This window comes from Mastomys coucha, unplaced genomic scaffold, assembly GCF_008632895.1.
Source record: "Mastomys coucha isolate ucsf_1 unplaced genomic scaffold, UCSF_Mcou_1 pScaffold21, whole genome shotgun sequence".
NCBI classification, from domain to species: domain Eukaryota; kingdom Metazoa; phylum Chordata; class Mammalia; order Rodentia; family Muridae; genus Mastomys; species Mastomys coucha.
This window is the reverse complement of record NW_022196904.1, coordinates 176768584-176793222: the sequence shown is the minus strand read 5'-3', so window position 1 is coordinate 176793222 and position 24639 is coordinate 176768584. Positions and strand designations below refer to the sequence as shown.

At 50.5% G+C, this 24639-nt stretch overlaps 2 protein-coding genes across 5 annotated transcripts in view; one reads left to right on the top strand and one right to left on the bottom strand.

Annotated features, from left to right (window-relative positions):
- Positions 1 to 5592, top strand: part of Fbxw4 (F-box and WD repeat domain containing 4) — an 88066-nt gene extending 82474 nt beyond the window's left edge. Inside the window, exons 7-9 of one of the 2 annotated variants that reach the window (XM_031390489.1) lie at positions 4092 to 4232; positions 4683 to 4769; positions 4944 to 5592. In XM_031390489.1, the coding sequence (XP_031246349.1) occupies positions 4092 to 4232; positions 4683 to 4769; positions 4944 to 4956 (241 nt within the window). In that variant the 3' untranslated portion in view covers positions 4957 to 5592. Of the gene's footprint in view, positions 1 to 4091; positions 4233 to 4627; positions 4770 to 4943 lie in introns of both variants that reach the window. The other variant, XM_031390488.1, reaches the window with a different exon arrangement.
- Positions 921 to 24639, bottom strand: Dpcd (deleted in primary ciliary dyskinesia homolog (mouse)). Of its 3 annotated transcripts, XM_031390491.1 has the most exons (7): positions 24507 to 24639; positions 19812 to 19892; positions 12377 to 12501; positions 11914 to 12047; positions 6849 to 6951; positions 6426 to 6485; positions 921 to 1165 (listed from the first exon to the last, which is right to left on the bottom strand). In XM_031390491.1, exons 1-7 carry the CDS (start codon positions 24568 to 24570, stop codon positions 1106 to 1108), a joined length of 627 nt encoding a protein of 208 aa, XP_031246351.1. In that variant the 5' UTR covers positions 24571 to 24639; the 3' UTR covers positions 921 to 1105. The 3 variants fall into 3 exon arrangements, with proteins under 3 accessions (XP_031246351.1, XP_031246352.1, XP_031246353.1); XM_031390492.1 differs by lacking the exon at positions 921 to 1165 and having other exon boundaries at positions 6203 to 6485; XM_031390493.1 differs by lacking the exon at positions 921 to 1165 and having other exon boundaries at positions 6203 to 6485; positions 12388 to 12501; positions 24507 to 24558.

Sequence of the window (24639 nt, the reverse complement as noted above, 5' to 3'; positions counted from 1 at the left end):
AATGGCACCTGCAACCTTTCAAATTACCATTTGAATTTTTTTTTTTAATTTGGGATATATTCCCTTGAATCTCTTACTCTCATTGAGGACCAGGCCCTTAGGCACTCATGAGGTACAGAGGCCTACAAAGCACAAGTGAGGGCCTGAAGCTGGACCCTGTGTCTACTGGGGCAGGCCAACTGTGGGAGTGAACAGATGATATGTAAGGAACTATGTGTGTGAGAGAAAGGTGGGGAAAGCCACCAGTAAGAGTGTGCGGCAGGGCAGGCAGCAGAGTGTGCGGCAGGGCAGGCAGGCCCGATTCTGGAGTGCTCACTTCTGTTTACCAGGTGCAGCCTGAGCCTTGGCTTATCCATCTGTAAAGTGGTGTTAAGAGACCCCAGGCCAATGCTAAGAGTATATGAAGCTAGAGTATATGAAGCACTCAGTGTAGTGCCTCCCCGACACAGTGACTCAACCACGTGAGCTGCTGTAGAGGTAGAGCTAGCTGCTACCTAAAGCCTACACAGCCATCACCACTCCTCTCAGGATACCACCAGGCTGCTTTTGCAGCTCAGCCTATCACCTGGACTGTTTTCTTTGTGTGTTAACTTAAGGTATTTCCTCTGTAGCTTTGGCTTGTTTATTCATAATCTGAAGGCTGATCTGAGACTACTCTGCCCAAAGCCTCATAGTGCTCTTCCACAGGCCTGTGGTCTTGGATGCCAGAGACTGTGTGGTGTCTGCCAAGCTCATCACCTCCATCATTGCCTTTCCTTTTCATTGCCTGTCACAATCCCGTCACTAACTAAATCACTCATTCCCCTCACCCCAATGCCAACTTTCCTCATACAAAGTTTTTTCCTCTGTGTTGGTTGAGTATAAATTTAGATTTCTCTCCCTCATTGGACAAAACACTCACTAAAAAGAGGGACAGTATGTGCTCTACAGTGCAGCTCAAGTCTCTGTAATCTCTGCTAAAGTGTGATAGTTTGCATAGAAAAGGTGCTCAATTAACTGTTAAGGGCAGGAGAGAAGAGGGGACATTACTTCCTTTAGTGACTCCTGGTACAGAGAAAGCTGCAGAGGCTGTGCCAGGGGAACAGGGCTTCTTCAGCATGCATACTTAGCCTGTGTCATTCACCAGGGTCACCCTGTGGGCCGCTCCATCTGTCTTTATCTTTCCCTGGGTGGAGAGAGAATTGCTGGAGTCAGGCTCAGGAGGCTAGGGTGTGGAGGTCCCCAGCCTGCAGCAGCTCCTGGAGACCTCAGCTTTGTCTACAAAGGCTGCAAGGGAAGGGGCTTTTTTGTCTGACTCTATAGTGACAAGCCCAGTTTGTGCTCCTGTCTTGGCCTGGGGCTCTGAGCTGCAGCCCTGTTCCCACACAGGTTGTGGGACAGCCAAGGCTCTGCATACACCACCTCCTTTCCCCCCTACAGTGAAAAGCTGAGAAGCATTCTTAACATTCTTTCCAGAGAAAAGGGGTGAAATGTCTGAATTTGGGGGTCACCACGTTATACAAATTGCAATCTAATCGTTTTTACAAGAACACACTTGCAGTGAGAACAGCAGCACAGGAGGGGACGGGGACACAGACTGGAGGGCTATTGTCGACCAGCCTCTCCCAGCACCACAACTACTACAGTTGTCTACGGAAATTGTGCCTGGGGTGGGAACCTGAAGGGCCTATGGTGCCATTTCTGTTTGTTTTCCCAAATCAAAGTCCCAGCAGGGCTCCTGTGGCACCGCTGGGCCACTATTAGAAGAGACAGGCCATTTCCCAGAGCCTGGTGTGTCAGTTGATGCTCTGAACTTAACCTTGCAGCTTTACAACAGAGCCTTGAGGGTCCTGAGCCTCAAGGCCAAAGGCAGTGTATCTTTTTATTGGTGGTTTGAAGTGTGTGTGGCCACTCAAGGGTCTCAGAGAAAGTTAAGCAGAAACTTCTCAGGCCAGGCCAAGGGTCTCTCCCAGACCCTTAGGCTGTGCTGTACTGGGGGCTTCTTGGACAGGATCCAGATTAGTGGTTCAGTCTGGATGTGCCCCCTCTGGTTGCTGACCCCACTAGCAGTGGGTGCCCAGGCCTCATTCTCTCAGAATCCCAGCAGCAGGGTGGGCAGATGGGGTTCCACTAGACTCCACCCCTACCCCAAGTCTTTCATCTTCTATTTCAAACAAACATGAAATTACTTCCACAGATTAAAGGGGAGAGTTCCTTAATCATTCCTTACAGCCTTACTAATGGAGTGGGCAGGCCCACAGTTGGGAAAGGGAGAAGTGTGGAGTATAGCAGCCCCCACCTGGTGTACACAAACGCAAGTGTACCTAGAGATAGAGACTCCTCCCACGGCTCTCATGGTTGGTGGTTGGTCTAGAAAGGCAGGACCTCTCTGGGAGTAAGCCCCAGGGTCTATACCAGACCTGGGAGAAAACGTCTACCCCAGCCCTGGAAGACAGCCTAGTTTTTTGTTTTGTTTTAGTTGAGTGTTGTTTTTTTCTTTTTTCTTTTGTTTTATTTTTTTGTTTTTTCGAGACAGGGTTTCTCTATATAGCCCCTGCTGTCCTGGAACTCACTCTGTAGACCAGGCTGGCCTCGAACTCAGAAATCTGCCTGCCTCTGCCTCCCAAGTGCTGGGATTAAAGGTGTGTGCCAGCACTGCCCAGCTGTGTGTTGTTTTTTCAAGACAGGGTTTCTCTATATAAGAGCCCTGGGTTCTTAGAACTCACTTTGTAGCCCTGGCTAGCCTTGAACTCACAGGGATCCACCTGCCTCTGCCCCCTGAGTGCTAGGATCAAAGGTGTGTGCCACCACCGCCCTGCTACAAGTCTATCTTTATCTCCCTAGGCCAACCCTGGGCCACTGCATACATCAAGAATATCCCTGGGAAGGTAGCTAGGCACAGAGGTGCCAATCTGGGATCTAACCATTCAGTGGATAGCAATAGTGATCCTTAGAAGCCTTCAGTGTTCACAGTGAAAGGCCACATAGGTAAAGAGAGAGCCCCAGCTTCCTCTTTCACTACATTGCAAGATGGTGTCTTTTGGGGGGAGTAGGCTAAGAGTCTGAGTGACAGGGACAGCATGGAGCTGAAGTCTACGTTTAGACACATGGCTGGCAGCCTTGCTGCTTCAAGCCCTTTGCTGATGGCTGCTCAGGCCTCTTACCTGAGCATCCCTGTGATGTGTCTGTGGCCTTGTTTCTCCTGTCATACCATGAAGGAGGGCCTGGAAAAGGAGGCTGAGGCATTGGGCCTAGAGGGTGCCTCTTCTCCATCATCCTCCCCCTCCCCCCAGACATTCTGCAGAAGCTCAATACATCCACCCATCCCCTGGCCACAAGGATTAGCGGGTGCACTTGATGTTGAGGGGCAGTTGCTAGGGCCAAGAGGCCCCCCTACGTGGTTGCTAGGGGTCTGGCATGGGGTGAGAGGTCTGCCCACTGCCGCGGTCACGGAGGGAATTACACAGTCACAAAGAAATTGTTCTTCTCAGTAATCTGTTCTCGGCCACCGGGTGGGGTACGGGTGGGGGAGCAGGCTAGAGCCCAGCAGGCTGGGGGCTGTGATCATAGAGGCGTGTGAGCCCTGGGCTGGGGGCCAGAGACCGAGAACACCAGGGACCAGCACACTAAGCTGCTTTCTCAGCTATTTCTGTCCCCGGACACAAAGGTGTTTACTTGTTTTAACATTTCCTAGGACTCTCCTTTCTCCCTTTGTGTGGTCTTTATCCCCAATAAGGTTTGAGCCCGAGATTACAGGCAAGAATTAAGGCACTGGACTCAGACAGCTCAGAACTGCATGACCTGCCAGATCAAGGAGTATAAAGTAACCAAGTGTGTGCTTCTGAGGGGGGCCGACCCCTTCAGCAAGACCCATTCATTGCCTGAGAGGGAGCAGGCGGCCAGCATGCAGGTGTGATGGAAGAGGGCTGCTGCATTGCCCCACTGAGCTGCAGTGGGGGCTGGGACACTGGGGGAGGGGTGGGCCATGTAGCTATCTGGAGGTCCAGTGGCTTGCCACATCTTCCCTCAGCCCTCCTTTTCAGGGAGCACCCAGGTGCCAGCATGGCCCAGGTAGACAGCCTTTCACCGTGTCCCCTTCTTTTTGCTTGCAGTGGGCAGCTGGTCACACATCTGGGCAGTGACTTTCCCCCAGGGGCTGGGGTGCTGGATGTCATGTACGAGTCCCCCTCTACACTGCTGTCCTGTGGTTATGACACCTATGTTCGCTATTGGGACCTCCGCACAAGTACTCGGTGAGTGTGCTGGGGGGCGGGGTGCAGGGGGAGGCACACAGGAGCCCCGCAAGGGTGCAGGCTCTTCTTAGTCCTGAGTCAGCCCAGGGCACAGAGACTCCATGTCAGCAAGGCCTTATCAAGGTCAGATTCCCTACCTTAGGCAGGGAGACGGGAAAGGCAGACGTTTCTTAAGAGCCTTTACAATGGGTCCTACATCAGGTCATCTTCCAGGAAACACAAATAAGGATGTGCTGCTTCCGTGGCCCAGGGCTCCTAGGCTTGTTTGCTAAGGAATCTGGTGAGTCAGGCGTCACAGTACTGAGCACATTAGGACTCCCTAACCCGACTCCATCCTTGGAGAAGCTGGGCTGGAGGGCTCCCAAGCCTATCTATCACTCTCTCTTCCTGGACAGGAAATGTGTCATGGAGTGGGAGGAGCCTCATGACAGTACCTTCTACTGCCTACAGACAGATGGCAACCACCTGCTGGCCACAGGCTCCTCCTACTATGGGCTCGTGCGGCTGTGGGACCGACGCCAGCGGGCTTGCCTGCATGTAAGTGTCCCTCCAGTGTGTGCCTCACTGTGGGCTGCATCTGAGAGCAGGCAACAAGGGGTACCTAAAGCAGTCTGCAAGCATACGTCTCTGCTTCATTGGTCTGAACACCTGAGTTGGGGCACCCCATCTCCCACTTGAGAAGTTCTCATCACTCCTGTGCCTCCCTTGCAGGCCTTCCCGTTGACGTCAACCCCACTCAGCAGTCCTGTGTACTGCCTGCGGTTCACCACCAGACATCTCTATGCTGCGCTGTCTTACAACCTCCACGTCCTAGACTTTCACAACCCATGATAGACCACCCCTGCCTATAGGCTGGGCAAGTCAGCTACTCAGGGACCTCTCTTGCCCGGCAGCTGCAGTGACCCTCACTCTTCTTCCCAGCCCTGCTGAGCTCCTAGGTCTCTGGCCATCATGCCCTGGCATCTGAAGCACTGAGTCCTAGACACGGGGGCCCTCCTGTGCTCTTAGGACAATGTACCTGAACTTAAGTGTTTACAGTAGGGCCAAACCTGCCCCCAAGCCCTTCCCAGCACTGCTGCAGCCTACAGAGTGAAGTGAGGGCTCTCACCATCCCAGACAGAAAGACATGTGCTAGAACTTGTGCTGCTCCCAGCCACCCCCTCCGTCAGATGGCAACTGTGGCCAACATCTTGGAGCTGGGGCTTGGATCTGAGGTACTGGTCTGGTTTTCTTTGGAACTAAGGAAGGACAAAGAAAGCCTGTCAGTTTGGGGTTCTGGGCCAGCTGCTCCTCAGGTCAGCCTGTGGGAAACATGTTACCATTTTACTTTTTATAAAAATAAAATTTAATTGTTCACAAATCTGGTTCTTTGGTGGTTAGGTCATTCTAAGAGGCTCCAGGAAGGTAGAACATCACATTTAAACTCAGGAATGTATTATACAAGGGAAAGAGAAACCACAGCTGTGTCCCCAAGAACAAAAAGGTTTCTCCTACCTCTTTGGGTGTAGACAAGGAACTGCCAGAGGGCTCTAGGCTGCTGAGCTGTAGTGCTGGCCTTTTGCCTCTGTCCCACCATACACACACCTTTGACAATACTGTAACCATGCTCTTTTTAACCACATTGTCGTAACGTTCTGTGCTGTTTCCAAGATAGCTGATTTTGTTGTTGTTGTTGTTTTGTTTTGTTTTTTTCTTTGTTTTTTCGAGACAGGGTTTCTGATAGCTGAAGTTTTAAATTTCCCCTTTGCTCACACCTGCCTCAGATGAGTTTTTCCTGAGCTACTCGTGTAAGGCAAGCCAGCACACAGGAGGTTACAAGATGCCCAGCCCTGTTCCCACTCTTCTACCCTTTCGCTGGAAAGCTTGTGTGGAAGAGCCCCAGGATGGGAAGGCGGGGTGGGTGGTCACAGCACCACCTTCCCTAGGAAGGCCAGGTCATCCAGGATAGAAGTAGAGAAAAGGGCAGGCAGTCCTAGAGCAACTGCAAATGACTTTACTCAGAAACAAAACCACAGGTGGAAGCAAGCTATGCCCCGAGAGCCAGTTCTGTGGAGGCTGCCCCCGCTGTAAAACCCAAGCCCCGAAGTCTCACAATTCCCTCCACGGGGGGGGGGGGGGGGTGCGCAGAGGGGGCGAGGCTCAGGACTGCTACTGAGTCTTACAGTCTCCGTCATTGCTGTGGGCCGTCTTTACCTTCTTTAACTCCTTCTGTAGCTCTGACTCAGCCGCCATGACCTCCTTCGGCTTCTGATACTGTGGAGGAACCAGGGAGAAAACAACTCAGTTTACCAGCCTCTCCCTCCACACACTCACTCTGGTTCTCCATGATCCTCCTGCGCATGAGGAGACCTAGGGGTGCAGGTCTGAAGGGCGGCTTGGGAGGAACAGGCCCAAGCTGACCACCTAAGGCTTGTGATTGCCACCCAGTGTGGCACGCTCTCCGTCTCCACCCCCCCCCACATCCCCCTCCTGCACCCTCCCACCCCCAGCACCTGCTGGATGAACAGGAGATGCCTGTTCTCCAGCGAGCACACCAATGGTTTGGGATGCCTGGATGCGGGGAAGTGAGTGAGTGAGGGATGAGAAACATCTTGCTGATGTCTGGGCAAGTCTTACAGAGATTATCAGGGTGCAGTTGGCGTGAGCGAAGCTTAGTGCAGAATCATCCAGAGGAAGCTGGTGTCTGTCTAAGTCAGGAATGGAGAACTTCTTGTAGTATCTGTGGGGACACAAGAGGCTACTGGGGAACCAGCATGGTGACCCCGACAGTTGGGAGACACTAGGCTCTCCACAGCTCTCCCCCCGTTTTCTCTACAGCTAGAGAGGAAACAGGAAAACCCACAGGAAAGGCCTGTTTGAGTTTGAGGTGCTAAAAGGATGGTAGTGGCCTCATAGCCAAAGATGAGCACAGCCAGGGGGAGTTCTGAGGTTAGCCCAGGGCCATGCAGGGCTAGAACTCCCAACTACACAAAGAGCACCCCAGACCACATGGGGCCTTCTTAGAGGAACCCCTAAAACCAGACAGGAAAGCACAGCAAAAGAGACAGGCTGTTAAGCTAACGGACCCTGGACCCTTACTGCCCTCGGGACTCCAGCCCTCCATTTTCACATAGAGTAAAAAAAAACCAGCCAGGGAAGCATAGATCCCAGGCTTTGTGTAGAGGAAATGCAGCTGAGGGAGGTGAGGCACTGCCTGCCACCCTGGCCAGTTGTCAGTGCTGTAGGAGATTTCCCCCCACACCCAGGGCTTATTAGACCACAGCCTAAGGAAGGGCCCTTCCTCTCAAACAGCCTCATTTGGCAGTCTCCTTGGTGGCTGTGTGGGCTGGGTACTGGCCAGGCGCTGCTGGAGCCTTCACCTGGACAAGGGGTCCCTTTTTGCAGAGGGAGAGGCTGTGTGGGCTGAGGAGGGAAATGCCTTAGGCAGGTACAACAGACTCAAGAGCTGGGCCCAGAGAGAATGGCTTTTAATACTTCAGAGGGTCCTGGCCCTTGTGGTGACAGCTACACAGAGTCCACTTCAAAAGCCCTGATGCCCCAGGGACTCAGAGAGTTGACATCAATGCAGCACTTCTGGCCTGTCCTCCGCCCAAATCCCTCCGTTTAGAAGAGGCTCCAGGGGCCTTCTCTTCCCAGGTTCCCCTCTCCCCACCAAGGTGCTGGGACCCAATGCAGGAAAAGAATGTTTACTTAAAGACTGACAGTTCAAAAGGAGTGGGGGCTGGGGATCCTAATGGTACTGCAAGTTGCTTTCTTTTCCAAAGCTCTGCCCCAGGGAAAGGCAATCCATCTGCCTGCACCCGGGTCGAATGCTGCTTCATCCCCTTCCTGGCCAACAGGCTGAGCGAGGGCTTTTCCTGGGGCCCTGGTCTGGCCAGCAAAGGTGGCAGACGCTGATGATAGCAGGGGGTCAAAGGTTAAACAGCAGAGATTAGGTGAACACAAAGGCCGGTTAGGGAGTGTTAACATCTTCCTGGCAAATATATACAGAAAGCAGAACCAACAGAGAAGTGCCTCCCCCCACCCCCAGGCGGGGCCAATGAAGGACAAGCAGCCCAGGGTTTGTGCCCACCCCGAGCCCCACAGGGCAACCACGGAATCCAAGGGAACTTAAGGTGTATGGCTTGCTCCTTTCCTTACCCTGCCCCGATCCCCCTAGGAATCAGAAGCAACTAGTGCCAGCAGCACAAACATTGGGTGAGGTTAACCAACTCCCTAGCCTCTCCATGTGTAGAACCTTCCTGAGTCTCCTTTATGCACAGCCACCCCCACTCACCTACTCAGGCTTTGCTCCAACAATAAATAACTGAACTTGAATTGTCACCAGTGCCTGGATGTGTTTCTGAGAGTCAGAGTGCCTCCTCATCCTGCTTTGCTTGTATGCCCTGCCCAATTCCGTGGGACCCCCTCACCTGCCCCTTTGTCCCTTAGAAGGCTCAGTGAACATCCCCGAGGGCGAGCTGAGGCGAGCGCCGGGCTGCTGAGGAAAGCTCCACCAGCTCTGCCCCACACTCCTCCAGCCTGCACACTGGCTTGGCAGGTAACCAGAGAGGGCTCCAGGCCAGCAGCAGCTAGTGCCCAACATTAGGCACACTGCATCCCTGCCTCCTGCACCAGGCACACTGCATCCCTGCCTCCTGCACCAGGCACACTTCATCCCTGCCTCCTGCACCAGTCACACTGCATCCCTACCTCCTTTACCAGGCACACTACATCCCTGCCACTCCCAGGGCCACAATGAATAGGCCCACACTCAACTGAGTCTGACTATGCTTGTTATCTGACCACCGAGTCCTGCCTTCTAGTGCTGGTTACAGAATCGTCACAGTGCAGTTACCCAGGCTCTCTTCAGCTCCTGGGCTTTGGCACCTTGGCCACAGTACAGGGAGCACACATGTATCTGATATTGTCAAATTCCTCAAACAATCCCTGAGGTAGTATAGCAGTGTTCTCCTAAGTGAGAAGTTGGCTAAATGCTACAGTCACATGGCAGAGGCTGGATTTAAGCATCTTCCCAGTCCAGCGCACACTCCATCTTTTCCCCTTACCAGCTGTCAGCTTCCAGGCTGAAGTCCTATGGGGACCAGATGGTGCCACACCAGAATCATGTAGAGACAGTCTCTTTCTTCCCCAGGGCATTGTATTGACACTGAGGATGAGCACTACCACAGGACCCTGGAATCACTAACCACATTCTCCAGGGGCCAGGCAGATACCAGCAAGGCAACTGTGCAGCTCTGGCTGGGAACTACATGCTGGAGTGTTAAAACGAGGGCACACAGAAGGGGAGAAAAGTGCCATGCTGGGGTGTGATGCATGCCCAGGTGCTGTGCAGGAAACCCACACTCGATTCTCTGCACAAGTCACGTGGTGCCAACTTCTTATGTGCCTTTCTTTTCTTTTCCTTTCTTTTCTTTTCTTTTTATTTTTGAGACAGGGTTTCTCTGTGTAGCCCTGGCTGTCCTGGAACTTACTCTGTAGACCAGGCTGGCCTCGAACTCAGAAATCTGCCTGCTTCTGCCTCCCAAGTGCTGGGATGAAAGGCATGAACCATCACCGCCCAGCTTTATGGCCCTTTCTACATCCATTAATATGCTGCCGTGGATGATGTGATGACCAGGAAAGAGATTTTAAAAGTATTCTGAAAAAAATTAGACCCTGCACATATCAACACTGTTGTGTTTTGTTTGATGGTGCAAAGTACAGGGGCAGACTATTTCTCCATGTAGAAGGGCTGGTTACGTTAGGCCACCTCTCTAGCTTCTATCCGGTGGACTGCAGAGGGCAGGGCTGAGCCTGCTTAGGAATCAGAAACTGAGTTTCAAAGTGAACACCAAAATACCATTCTCCCCCTGTGTAGGAAGCCCTCCTCCAGGGTACCCCTCCCCTCCTCCAGGGTACCCCTCCCCTCCTCCTTGCCTCCACCAGCATCTCAACAAGGTCCCCAGTCCCCGCCACAGGTGCTGGAATGCCCCACTAGCTACAGAGCCCCTGGCCAACAGCGCCACCTACGGTATATACGGTATATGCATGCAGGAGACGGGGCCCAGAGGAGCTGCTCACAGATGAATTTTTTGGTGAGCTAGCTAGCCTTTCTTGTAGCACTCGCTTGTAATCACATTTCTGCCTGATATCTGTATTCGACAGTGACCTCTGGGGGACAAAAAGGAGGCAGCAGCCAGCTCCACAAAGTGCCAAGCTGCAGATTCAAGTGCTATCGGAAGCACTTTTGTTCCTAGTTTGGACCCAGGGCCTCTTCCACCAGGGAATGCTTGCTGAAGCATGGAGTTTGTTTTCCTACAGGCAATTTCTCTGTTGTCTGAAATTGCTAAATTCCACTTTAGGCACTGACTCCTGTTAATGATGAGAACAATAACGGGAATAAACGGCCTTTTATCTTAGGACTTCAGCACACTTTATAAATGTAAACCCTTATTATTATGACTTTATATTTATAGACAAGGTCCACTACAGGGGCTGCTGGCTGCATGTACAGCAATAATCCTGAAATTAATTCATTCATCTCTACCCTTCCCCTTGTCCCTTTAACCCTGCCAAAGTGACAGGGTGTGGGGTGCTAAGAGGAGGACAGGACCCAGGGCTGCGCTGGAGGTAGGTAGAGTCCTCCTGCTTCCCTACAGGCAGGCCTCTTATGGGAATGGAGACTGTACCCACACCCCCTGAAGGGGGGCGCAGAGGGCAGGGAGCTCTCCTGTAAAGTGGCAAGTGATACAGCAGGACCGTGGGGCTAGGCTCTGTACCCCAAGCGTCAAGCTAGGCAGTTTGGCAGCTTGTGGGTGAGAAGATAAAACAAAAACAAAAAACCTCCCAGATGAAGCCCCAGGTTAGAATTGGTCACATCCTCTTTCTAGCTCAGGCTGAAATAGATTCATTTCGAGGCTTTTCCACTGTGGTGAGCCAGAGCGGCAGAAACCCAAATGTGATTCCCACCTCAGCCATCTCCTCTCAAACCTCACCACCCACTGCTTTCACCCAGCAGACCACAGAGAGACTCCGAAACACCATTTCAGAGATTTCTGAGAGCCAAACATCTGCCTACTTGCTCTCAGTCTGGGAAGGGACGGGGGTTACTACTGCACTGTCTGATATTTTAAAGTCTCAAATTACTACCAAGGCAGGTAGGTGTACATTCCAGGACGTGACTCCCTGCCAATGCAGTGATGTCATCAAGCCAAGTTAGCCAGATCAAGGACATAACAACCTTAGAGTAAAACTACCAGAGAGCACAAGTTAATGACTATGTGATTACTCTGCATTCATTTAGCAGTCATGTGACTTCCAGGATATGCTACGTATGAAATTAGAAACTGGCCAAGTTCCGTTGCCTTGATGGAGCTGCTGCAGTTACCTGGTCCACTCTGGGGGGCTGGTGAGATGGCTCAGCGGGTAAGAGCACTGACTGCTCTTCCGAAGGTCCTGAGTTCAGATCCCAGCAACCACATGGTGGCTCACAACCACCTGTAATGAGATCTGACACCCTCTTCTGTTCAGATGCTACAATGAATTACGCTCACAGTGTACTCATACACATAAAATAAAAAAAAAAAAAAAAAAAAACCTGGTCCACTCTGAGTACCCGCCTCCCAGATGCGGAGCAGCCTGAGAGCTCACTCCGCTCCGCTCCACTTGCACAGGGTAAACTGGAGCCCAGCCTACTCACTTTTTGTTTGTAGTTCTAACAATGATGCAGCGCTCCTTCTGGGCCACAGACACACTATACACATCTTTTGGGTAGGGGAGATTTCGAATCCTCCACTGGAAATTTGTTTTGGTGTCCTTGCGCATGAAGATGGGCTATGAAAAGACAATCGGCACAGGTTGGCCTGGGATTCACCATGGAGTAAGGTGGCCTTGAACCTACGATTCTCTAGCCTCCACCTCCCCAAGGGCTGGGATTACAGGCATGTGGTATGATGCCCAGTTTATCAAGGACCATTTATGGGGAAAAGTACAAAGGGTTGTTGGCTCCTCCCCCTCCCCAGGCTCTTCCCAGAGCTAGGGAGTGTGTGGCTAGGTGGGCTAGGTGGGCATAGTGGATATAAGGGGAACACATTATGGACCCTGCCCTTAGGGGTCAGAAGTCTCCTCCCAATCCCCATAAGACCCTGGACAAACAGACATACATTGGCATTACTTTCCTTGATGAGCTCAGATCCCAGGTTCCCAGTTCCTGAGGGCACTGGCTCTCCCACTTCAAGCTGCCACTGGCCCAAGGCTCCCAGGGCATTTTTCACACGCCACTTCCTCACTGCAGAGAGAAACAAGCAATGGATTAAAGCTCTTTGCTGCCAAAGCTGACCAGACACTGGATAACTGGGACAGGAGAAGCCCAGGCTTTGGCCTCAATGCTGGGCCTTGTGAGTTGGAGCCAGGAATCATCACATCACTTGGGAAATCAAATGGGGCATTTCAGAAGCAGGCAGCTTGAAAAGTCCATTTCAAGGCGGGCATACAACTGGACCAGGGATGAAGCTCTGAGAGCAGTCATGGGGTGTGGCACCCAGTAGAAAGCAAAGAGGCGACCAAAGCCATTTCTGGAAATGGGAAATCTGGGTCTCCAGATGGAGGCCTAGCTGTACTTTGCTGTTATTTCTTGAGACACAGTTGTACTAGATAGCCAAGGCTGTTTTCAAACTATTCCTTATGTCTTGGCCTCGAGTGCTTAGATTTCAGAGTGTGCCTGCACACCAACACACCAGCACACTTGCACACCCACACACCCACCTTTGGGTGCATTTTTCCCCGTTAGAAAGCCATGCAAGGGGAAAATGAATGGAGGGAAAGCTGTTTGTCCAAATTTGTCTCATGATTCATATAAAGTCCAGATAAAGACAGTCACTTATTTCAGGTACACCTGCCTTAAAACAACTGCAAACAGCAAAAACCCCAGTAGCACAAAAGTTGGATTTAAATGCAATCTGCATTTGGAGTATAACTCATTGACAATTTTCCTGAGTACCAGGGCTGACCTCTAGCATCGCATCTGACACAGAAAGTCTTAGGCATACACCGTATTCTGTGAGATAGATTTATGTTTGTTTTATATGCTTGGACTGCATTTAAACGCTACATTTTAAATAGGCTATAAGTGAATTATTCATAATATAAATGTAAACAGTATATTAATCTGACAACTGTATTTCTTTACCAAGAACTGCTCATCACCCTAAGATCAATAGTAACCCCCTTGCTAACCTGGCTGCCTCCCATCCCATCCCACGATACTTGCATATTATATTGATCTGGCTCTTTGGGCTTCAGGTGTGTTTCTGTAATCTCTCTCCAGTCCCCTCTGCATGGCTCCAAACCCTCCATCCTCTGCACTGACCTCAATCTTCCTCTCTCTCCGTCTTCTTTCCCCTGGTTGGCAGACATCCCACCCTATTCTCTCTGTTCTGCCCGGCCACTGGGTGATCAGCAGTTATTGACAGGGCAGAGAATAGATGGTAAGAACTGTTTATACACACTGGAGACAGGAGATTCTTGGTATACACATTTCTTTTTTTTTTTTTTTTTCCCGAGACAGGGTTTCTCTGTATAGCCCTGGCTGTCCTGGACCTCACTCTGTAGACTAGGCGGGCCTCGAACTCAGAAATCCACCTGCCTCTGCCTCCCAAGTGCTGGGATTAAAGGTGTGGGCCACCACCACCCAGCTGGTATACAAATTTCAATGCTGTGTCCTGACTGAAACAGACATGAGGGCAGAGGAGGCAGCATTTAAATAACACAAGGGTAACCTTTACACAGTACACAAAAACATTAGCCTACAATGGACTAATTATAAATGTGGAGTTTTTTGTAAAATAGTAATAGATCCTCACACTTATAACTTGATAATGCAAATCATGATCTTTACTTCCCCATGCTTTATGATTCAGATATTCGGGAAAGGGGTCTTTCACTGTTGACATTGTTTTCAGCCCCTGCCCTTCACCCCTTTAGGCTTGTTTCGTAGCTTAGGCTACTGCTGACCTTAGGGTGATCATCATGGGTGCTGGGAGTACAGACCTGTGCTACCAGGTCAAATTTTTGTTGTTGTCTTTTAAAATAAGACACATATATCATACAAACCATAAATCCAAATGGGAGCCCTACGGGCAGCACTGGGAGATGAGCCCCAGGGAGCCCTGTGCTGGTGGCCCTGTGCTGGTGGCTGCTGTGCTGCCTGCTGCCTGCCAGTGGCAGAGGTGCTTTGCTGAGGAGTGCTCCCACCCTCCCCTTCCTGCTCTGTTCAGGAGCTGGGGGCTGTGGAGTTTGGGCGTCCTGCTGCAAGAGCTGAGCAGTCAGCGCTGAAATCCTGCAGCCTCCTGCAGCCACTCTAGGAGCTGAGCAGCTCTGAAAGGCCTGGTGGGGACCACAGCCATTTCCGGGGTGGGTCTCTTCAGGGAAGGGCAGCATCGGCCAGGGGCCTTTACATCAGCTGGGGCAATCCCGCACATGTTCACCACTGTGAGCACAAAAGCCGAACACAGGGGCCTGATGTAAAATTAGAACTTTCCCTGGAAGCTGGGCTTTTTACAAGGTCTGCTGCATGCTGCGGAGTGGTTTTATTACATCGCAGGGCCAAGTTTCTCCCTGGAAACACATTTGCAAGTTTATAATGAAAATTAATAAGGAAGAGTAAAACTTGGAAATATGCTTTCTAGGCAACTTCCCACACCCACAAATACTTCCTTAAGTGAACGGACTGTGACCAGGAGCATATGTAAACCTAGCCACGGTCACACCCCAGTCAACTGGAAGCCAGCCTCTGGGGTCTCTGTCACAGTACAAACAAGTGACAGTCACCTCCCAGCAGCAGCTTCCCACGACAGGATGATGAAACCTACTCCCTACGAGAGCAAAGATCACCCTGGATCCTCAAGCCATGCATAGAATGCTGGGTAGCTGGGGTAGAGCTTGGGGGTGGAGCTGTGCCTGGCATGTCTTGAGACCGTGGGTTGGATCCTCAGCGCTCAGAAGGGCCAGGGAAGCCCTCAACAGCTGTATATAGAAGAGGGAGGCAGGAAACTACTTTCCCCCCACACATGCCGACAGTAGTATCAGGGGACAGCTCACGTGGCAGGACACAACCACCCGAGCACCATTTGGTGTTTTTAGATAAGGTCTCACTATGTCACTCTGACAGACTTAGAACTCACTGTGTAGACGAGGCAGGCTGTGAACTCACAGATTCACCTGCCTCTGCCTCCCAACTTCGGAGATCAACGGTGTGCGCCACCATCACCACCTGCCACCACTCAGACAAGCCCCTGTGTCGTCCTGGCAGTGCTGTGTGGCAGGGCACAGTCATCCCGGGCCTAAGGAGGCAGTCACTTGGGACACAGCTAGCCTAACAGCTCTACTCTTATTCGTTTGTTTCTGAGGAGAGGCGGTTCTTCCTCACCTGCCCCCTTCGCCTCTAGTCTCCAGGGGGCTGGTTAGAATTACTGAGGAACAGTGAGGTCCACTTGCAAAAGTGACAGTTAAGACTCAGGTCACAATGCTACACACACACAGGGAGGCTGGTAGGATGGAGGATGGAGGATATCCTGGGGTTGATAACAAAATCCTGCCTTAAAACGAAGATAGTTTGGGCCTTATTACCTCATGTCCAGAATTCAACCGTCAATAAGGAGGTAACCGACAGTCTCCCAGTGTTCTACGCAGCTGTGACGTTCTGAAAGGCTTCCTCAAGCATTGCTTTGCCTTTAGTTTTTTGAGGTTCTATGTAGTCTTGGCTGTCCTAGAACATGCTTATTTAGACAAGACTAGCCTCAGATTCTCAGAGACTGGCCTGCCTCTGCCTCCTGGGAGCTGGGATGAAAGGTGTGCCTCACCATGTCCGGCTTCTATTTCTATATTTAAAGGCCAGGTTTGCTTATCTGAAGGGGCAATATGATGAATTTTTATATACCTGGGCTGGAAAAGCAAGATGCCCTGTAATCATGGGCTCTGTTGCACTCTTGTTGCCCTGGGGACAGCAGCACTGGCTCTAGCAGTGAGAATCACCGCAGGAATCACGCTTTTAAGAAGGCCAACACAGTCTTCCTCAGAAACACGCTCTGGAAGGAAGCAGCACGGGCCAGCTGCCTCTTCCTTCTCACCTCCAATGCTACTCGGGGTCATCGGAGCTTGGTGTTCTTGGCTAACTCACTTTTTGTAAAACACCCCTGGGAATCATATTCGTTTAAGAATGTAACATGTAAGTTTCCCTCTCTAGTCTTTCAAGCCCACAAGAGCCAATGAAAGATTCTCAAGTCCTTTCTTTTCCTGTGCGTGCGGGCATGCGCGCGCATGTGCAAACACAGTCCTGGGTTTTCCGGTCCCGTCTTTGTTCCTGTACTCAAGGACAGCTCCTGCCACAACAGAGGACTGCTCTACCTGCTGTCACCCAGATTTGATTATATGTTAAACCCAAACTGGTGTGCACAAGGCAGCTCCCCGGGATGCTGTCTTCTCCTCTGGGTTGAGTCAGGTCCAGTCTTTGGAAAGGAGACTTCCAATGACCCAGTAAGGGTCTGAGGGTCTGACGGGAGAATGGATGAAGGAGGCAATGCCTGGGGGCCTTTCCCCAAGTCAGCAGGAAGCAGGCTGACGCCCTGACTGCGGAAAGCAGCCCCATCTTTCAGGTGGACTGGAAAGTGGGGTCCTAAAGGCCTCTTTCCCCAAAGCTGCAAGCCTGGCCCACTTCCAATACGGATAATTACATTCCCTTTCCTAAATACTCCCCACAGCTTACACTGGATGCAGGATTCTTCTTTTCTGCCCTAAAACACTGCAACACTGCTCCGTGGCTATTAAACAGCTGCCTGGCCCATCCCTGAGGAGGCTGAGGGGAATCGAGTGGGTCATTTATAAAGCCGCTCAAGTGCCTGGGGATGAAAGTGCTCAATATCCTCCAAATGCGGCCTGTGGTGGTTAGGCTGGCGGTCAAATACCAAAGCAGATTAAGAGGTAATCCAAATGTAATCGCTGGGGGACGGTCTGCCCTTCAGCCTCGGCCCCCTGGACATGCTGTGTTCTTCTGGGGGTTGGTTTGATGTTCCGATCACAAGGCCCTTCAGCTCTTTCCTCTATGAATACGTTCAGCGTTCATTGTGGGGGGTGGGAATGAACAGCCCCGGGAGGGTAGCAAAGAAGATGACACTAACATGCTTATTAACAGCGACTGGAGGAATTTTGTCCCAGACAGATGCACACCTACCGGCAAGCGCTCCCCTGTAAATTACTTTCTGAGCTTTTTTTCTAATAGAAAACCAGTTTGACCAATTATCAAATTTGTATATTAGCTGGGGAAAAAATGAAAATCGTTTCACTTGCTGCCACAAAAACCACATTCATATTTTACTTCATAGTATGTGCAAGCACAGAACTAGTTCCAGCCCCGAGATTATATTTAGACATTAGTAACCAGGCACTGTGGCATGCACCTACAGTCCAGGCTACTTGGGAAACGAGGCCAGGGGCCCACTTGAGCCCACAAGTTTGAGGCTAGTCTAGACAACGTACAGATAATCTATCTCAAAAACAAAGACTAATATTGGAAAGTATTTTGCAAGGTAGCTGGGTTGGAGCTAGGGGAGATAAAAATTAAGAAATCGGGCTCAGAGCTGGGCTTGCCGGCACACACTTTAACCTCAGCTCTGGGGGGTGGGGGCTCATTTGGGAGGGCTGGCCCCACCTGGGATGCACGGTGAGCCCCAGGCTGCACAGAATAGAACCACATCTTGAGAAAAGAAAGCAAACCAAAGTGAGCAGGATTTAAACACTCCAGCTCTGGCACTCCGCCGCAGGGTCGGAGCCAAGCTCCAGGCTGGCTCAGTCACCATCCAGCTTTGGGGTTTTCAACATGGCGCTCGCTTTCTCTGAGCTTACCCCCTCAACTGTGAAATGGGGGCCTATGTCGTAGGGCTTTAATGAAGATGTCACAGGAAGTAATTCATGTAAAGCCCCTGGAATGGTGCCCAGTTAATGTGTAAATGACATCATTAGGTAAAGCAGCCAAATGGTGAACCATGTCCTTCCTCCATTCTTGCTGCTAAAGAAGAGGAACTCTGAAAGTCTGGCCCAACCTGCCACCACCAGAACTGAAGGTGAGTGGGACAGCAGAGCAGGCAGCCTTGCTCTTTATTTTAATATCACGCTGAGCCGAGCAAAGGCCGGGTTTGTCTGTGTGCTTTTACAGCCTCTGCGGCTCTACCTGCTTTATCTGCTGTGTGGAAAAAAAGAAGTGATGTGCAGGGTCTGGGCAGGAGCTGTGGCTGGATGGGGCCGGTGACGGTGGTGGTTAGCTCACGTGACCTCTGCTTTCATAAGTTCTCCCCTGTCAGGCATTCCAAGGCTGTCACCCCCCGGGAGCACTATAAATTACAATGCATAGTGAGGATATTACTACTGTATTGGTTTCCAACGAATCAGTGTCATATGCTAAACACATCAAGATTTTTAATAGCGCCAGACTAAACCAATTGGGACTGGAGCCCAAGCAGCTCATAATAAGTAAGGATCAACACGTTCACTGCAACTGAGCATGCGCAGGGCACACACACTCTAAGACTGGAGACCGAGAGAATATGCAAACCAGTATAACCCATGTTGTCAGTTGGAGACATTTATGAGCTGTCAGGAAAAGGGAAAAAGAAATTCCCTCACCAATACTACCTGTCGATCAGACCCAGGAAGAAATGAAAGTCAAGAATAAAGACACGAAAATAGCCCTGCCTGTGATTCCACCATTGGTCTTAGCATTTCAGGTGTGACTTAATAAAGAGACCAACTCTCTTGGTGGACAGCTTTAGGCCCTGGGTCACAGAGCTGGTCACCAGCCCTGGGAAGTCAGTTACTGCTGCTGTTTGTACCTGGGAACAGAACAGGCAAATCAAATAATCCCCTGAAATCCGAGCTGTAGCTCCTATTTATGAGCCTACTCCGTAAGGAGGGGGAACGTGCAGGAACAAAAGCAATGGGGCCCGCAAACATACCACTCCTAGCCAGTTCTCGTCATTCTTCAAGATGAGGGTCATATTTAATACGGTGTCTGTGGTGTCGCCTAGGAAGCAAGGTCAGAAGCTGCCACCTCTGGTGCTTGCCCTTATGGTGTGGCTTCAGGAAGCAAAAGAACAGCCAGCAAAAAGCTTGACTGCAAGCCTCGCTTTACTCCCACCCCCTTCCGCACAGCCTCCCCCCCTCCCACCCACCCCCCCAGTGATATGCTCTTCCAGTTGTTTCTGTAACACTGGTCCTGACTGAGAGAGAGGCTCACGGGCGCTCTCATTTATCTGGAGGTGGGGGACAGGCTATAGCAGGCACAGAACTCCACTCCACTTCTGATGTTCACACTGTTCTCAGGGGCAGTCTTGCCCCCAAGGAGCTCCATTTCCCTACCATGTGCACTGGACGCTGCGATCCCACCTCAGAGCCTAAGGCCAGAAGCATTCAACTTATCGCAGTCACCCCCAATTGCTGCTGAGGTGAGGCCTGGAGCCCAGCACTTTCCACGGAGTTCACCCCTCAATCAGCTCCGAGAGCTGCTGAGCACCCCTGTCCCTCCCCCGCCGCCCCCAGTCCCACACTTACCAAGGAGTTCACTGGTCTTCTCGTCATATTCTTCCGCCATTTCCTTCCCGTCTGGGAACAAATAGTGCACCATCCTCTTCCCTATACAGAGAGGAGAGCACCTTACCTCAAGCCTTCCTTGGCCTTGCCCCTGCACACTGAGATGTCTGCCCGCCACCCCTCACCCCATACACTGCAAAGCAGCCACAGCCCCAAGAACATCTACCAGAAGCTGACACGCGGCCACCAAGGCCCTGCGCGTGCCCCAGACCCCCTTCCTTTTTTCGGAATATGTCTGCTGCTTCCACTACCAACAAAGCCATACTTCTTCCCAACTGTGGAACACTGCTCGCTCTTCACAGTGCAGTTCAAGTGTCACTTCTCCTGGGAAGTCCCTGCCACCTATTCCTTGCAGCTACCACAGCAGAGCGAGCGCTTCTTCCTGTGCCACCCCCCACCCCCCCCACCCAGGGTTGGAGTCTCTAGCTCACTGCAGAGCACACACCCACCAGGACAGTGCTACAAGCATCTGAGGCAAATGTCTTTCTCTCTGCACTTATACGACTACGGCCCCATGCTCTGATGTGAGCTGGGTCTCCTGACAGGCAATTCCCCCCAGGCCACTGTCACCCAGCCTTCCTTGACACATCTCTTGGCTCACAGCCAAGATAACTTCGTCGTGTACTTTCTTCCCCACACACGCTTGGTTTATGATTTTTATGTCTCTTGTGTGAGTCTTTGGTTATTGCTTGTCTCTTCTATTGGATGGGGGTGGGTGGTATCCATGGCTTTCTGAGATGAGCCACTGTACCTGGTTATAACAGGAACTCAAATGCTCACCACAAGAATGAGCAAACATTAATGTACCATCCACTAAAAGATAAGGGAACTCGAGGGACCTCGTCTCCTAGCCCACAAGCGCTTGCTCAAGGGCAGAGCTGTGTAATTTCCTTTTTCTTACAGGCAGGTGGACAGATACGTGTAGCCTCAGGAAGGCTGACAAAAGGGTTTTTACAGCCATGGACATGTACCCTTCATCAACTTCAAGAACAAGAGCCCTACGGTGGCTTTCCCCGGTGTACCTCAACTTCTAGGACACAGTTCTCCTGAGTCATTGCTAGTTGGTATTTCAGGCAACTTACCCCAAATGTGCAAGGCCTCTTGGCAGACCCTAGGCTTCAGCACCCTTAAAAATCTGATTCACAGATAAAAGATAAGAGTGCTTGCTCTGCAGGCATGAGGAACTGAGTTTGAATCTTCAGCACCCTACATAAATAGCTAGGTGTGGCAGTGCATGCCTGTAACCCCAGCATTGGCGGGCAGACACAGGCAGGTCCCCAAAGCCAGAGCTGAGCTGCTGCCTCAGTGAGCGGCTACCCTAAGCAGAGAGTAACGGAGGATTAAGGCAAAGGCCTGGCCTTCACACACGTGACACCTTGCTAAGGCTTGAGTGTACGTACACACGGGTGTGTGCTCCTGCACATTTACATGACAGCATCACACACAGATACACCATGTCCCCCAATACTGCCTTATGACAAAAGCAACCGAAGCAGACTTTATATGCACGTGCATATTCACGTTCAAAGCAGCGTCATTCACAACGATCAAAAGGCAGGAGCTAGCCAAGTACCCATCTGTCGATGACGAATGAACACAGAACAGAGTGTACACATACGGTGGAATAGCTTGAAAACAGAGGATGCTGTTGGAGGGCAGAGGTGGATGCAGTCAGCAGAGAGCTTGCCATTCAAGTCTGAGGACCTGCTTGATCCCCGGCATCAATATACAATATACACTGGGGCAGTGACGTGTGCAGATAATCCCGAGACTGGGGAGTTGGAGACAATAGCCCAGCCTCATCAGTCAACCCTAGGTCCCAGTGCGGGATGCTTTCTCAAAACAAGGTGAAGCCCAGCGAGACTGGTGAAGGACGCTGTCACCAAGCCCAGTAACCTGACTGACCCCAGAACTCACATGGTGGAGGGAAAGAACCAATTTCCTCTGATCTCCACACATATGCTATGGCAGATGTGTACATACACATGCACACGCAGCACACACACACACACACACACACAAATTAATGTTTAAAAAGTAAAACCCATCATGGGCAATTGTGAGGAAAGATACCCTAGTCTGACCTCTGGCCTCCACATAAGCATACAAAAAAATTAAAAAGGGCCAGGCAGTGGTGGCACATGCCTTTAATCCCAGTACTTGGGAGGCAGAGGCAGGAGGATTTCTGAGTTTGAGGCCAGCCTGGTCTACAGAGTGAGTTCCAGGATAGCCAGGGCTACACAGAGAAAACCTATCTCGAAAAAGAAAAAAAAAAAATTAAAAAGGAAATTCTGACACACATGATGACATTGATGAACTCTGAACACCTTTTGCTTTGTGACATAATTAAATATTATTTGATTCCATTTACATGAAGCTCTTAGATTAGTCAATTTAACCAAAACACAAAGTAGCTAGGGGCTGGGGAAGAGGGGTGTGGAGTTGTGTTTTCTGTGTGTAGAGTATTGGTTTTGAGAACGAAAACTTCTGGAGCTGGATGTTGGTGACAGGTACAAACAGTGGGACCATCCTTAGTGACCCCTAACTGCACACCTAAAAATGGTTATGACAGTGCATTTTATGCTGTATATATGTGTGTATGTATATACATATATATTTTTTACCACAATAAAAACAAAATCTGGGTGAGGCATGATGGTACATGGCTTAGGCTGGAGTGACTTCAAGGCCAGCCTGCTCTACAGAGCACATGTTAGACCAGCCAGGACTACATAGTGAGACTATGTCTCAAAGTAAAAGAAAAGAAAAGAAAAGAAAAAGAAAAAGAAAAAGACCTCTATCTTGTAAAGTGTGTCCCAAAGCTGCATACTGTGAGGTTGCAACACGTCCCGATCAATCTTCCGTTTCCTCTTACAGCCTATTTTTCCTGGATCTGGCACCAGACACTGTGCAGGCAGTGCCTGAATGGTACCTGCTTTCATAATACTTAACATTTTGCCATACACTCTCAGACTTCTTTGCCTCTACGTGTGATTCATTCCTCTGCAACATGGTCACTCCTTCATCTCTACTTACCAAGTAATTCCTAAAAATTCCTTAGGGTCTGGAAATAGCACCTCTTCTGTTTGGTGATTATTCAAAGAGAAAATTATGTTCGTTTTTGTTTTTTGTTTTTTTTGTTTTTTTGTGTTTTTTTTTTTGTTTGTTTTTTTGAGACAGGGTTTCTCTGTGTAGCCTTGGCTGTTCTGGAACTCACTCTGTAGACCAGGCTGGCCTCAAACTCAGAGATTCACCTGCCTCTGCCTCCTAAGTGCTGGGATTAAAGGCATGCGCCACCACCGCCCAGCTGAAAATTGTGTTTGCCTCCATGCTTTCTTAGCAATTCACAGACCATCTCAATCCTTCCTTCCTGTCTGTCTGTCCATCTACCTTCCTTTCTCTCTTTCTTTTAAGCTAGAGTCTTCTACCTCAACCTCCCGAGTGCAGAGACGGCAGGCATGGACTACCTTTGCCTTTCTAAGATTCCAACCTCTATTTAACACAAACTGCTATTTACTTACATTTTTTTTTTTTTGGGTGATCATTTTATGATCCTAGGAGACCACAAACCATGGTTGCTTTTCTGTTTGTTTTGATTTTGTTATTGTCTGTTTTTTCTATCTGCTCTAGCACAGAATTTGGCACATGGTAATGGGCTCCCTAAATGCTGTAGGCAGGAGCAAATGAAACCTGATTTAAATTTCCATAAACTTCAGGCATCTGCCTGTGGATGTTATGTCCCTAGCTATTAGCTTTAAAGCCTCAGGAACTCAAACCTAAGTCACCCTGGTTGCCAAGTGGGTCCGTGAAAGACCTCTGGGGTACAGGGGACTTAAACTGCCCAGTTGCAGGATGACCTCTGGGGTACAGGGGACTTAAACTGCCCAGTTGCAGGATGACCTCTGGGGTACAGGGACTTAAACTGCCCAGTTGCAGGATGACCTCTGGGGTACAGGGGACTTAAACTGGACAGTTGCAGGATGAGGAAAAGCTGATGTCTCAAACCCCTGTTCTTAGTCATTTAGACCTTAGCCCTTGTTCTATCTCCCCTAAAAACTAGGGAACAATTTGAAATCCACATCATAAACAAAACACAGTTGGAAAGGATCTTAGAAACAACAGTGGAAGCTCACCCACTTTATTTTATACTTGAAGAAATTGGGGTCCTAACAATTGAAGAGGTGAATCGATGGTAGAGTTGACCTAAAACCCCGTGTCTCTCCTTTCTATGCCACTGGGCTGCCGTCATCAATAGGACCCCCAAACTGAGGTTCATGAGTCCCACGTCATGAATTATACCTGGTTATCTGCAAAACCTGGGTTTGGGCTAAAATCTTCCTGGATTTCAGTTTCCTCGTCAGTAAAATGGGGTGGACAATTAGCCTCTTAGTACTGCCCTAAGGAATGATGATGAATGTAAAATGAATTATTGGGAAATACCAACAAAACTTTGAGCGGGGCGGCATGATATAAGGATCTTTTGAGATGGGAGACCAAAGACTTGGATCTCCCTGGGCCTGTTTCCTCTGCAAAAGCAGGAAGCAGGCATGGCTGCTGCTCCAGTTCCAGCTCTGCCCACCCAGGCTGAGGCCCTCCCTGGGGGAGCGAGCGCACAGAGCATGCCCTAGGGGGAAAGAACGAGGGGGTTCGAGTTACCATCCTGCAGCAGTGCCGTCTTCTCGGCCGACCGCAAAACCTCCAGCCAGCTAGTCACCGCCATCTTTCCTCCGCCCAGCAACGCGCCTGGCCACTGCCATGGCAACTACCCGACCGATGATCGCTTCCGGAT

Bases quoted from the DNA above. Each gene is read 5' to 3' on its own strand.
- Dpcd (XM_031390491.1), bottom strand. From the start codon at position 24,570: ATGGCGGTGACTAGCTGGCTGGAGGTTTTGCGGTCGGCCGAGAAGACG. The intron at 6,486-6,848 runs GTAAGACTTGCC...GTTCCTCCACAG, and splicing joins ACTGCACCCTGATAATCTCT to TATCAGAAGCCGAAGGAGGT. The intron at 1,166-6,425 runs GTAAAGACGGCC...CTCTCCACCCAG, and splicing joins TACAGAAGGAGTTAAAGAAG to GGAAAGATAAAGACAGATGG.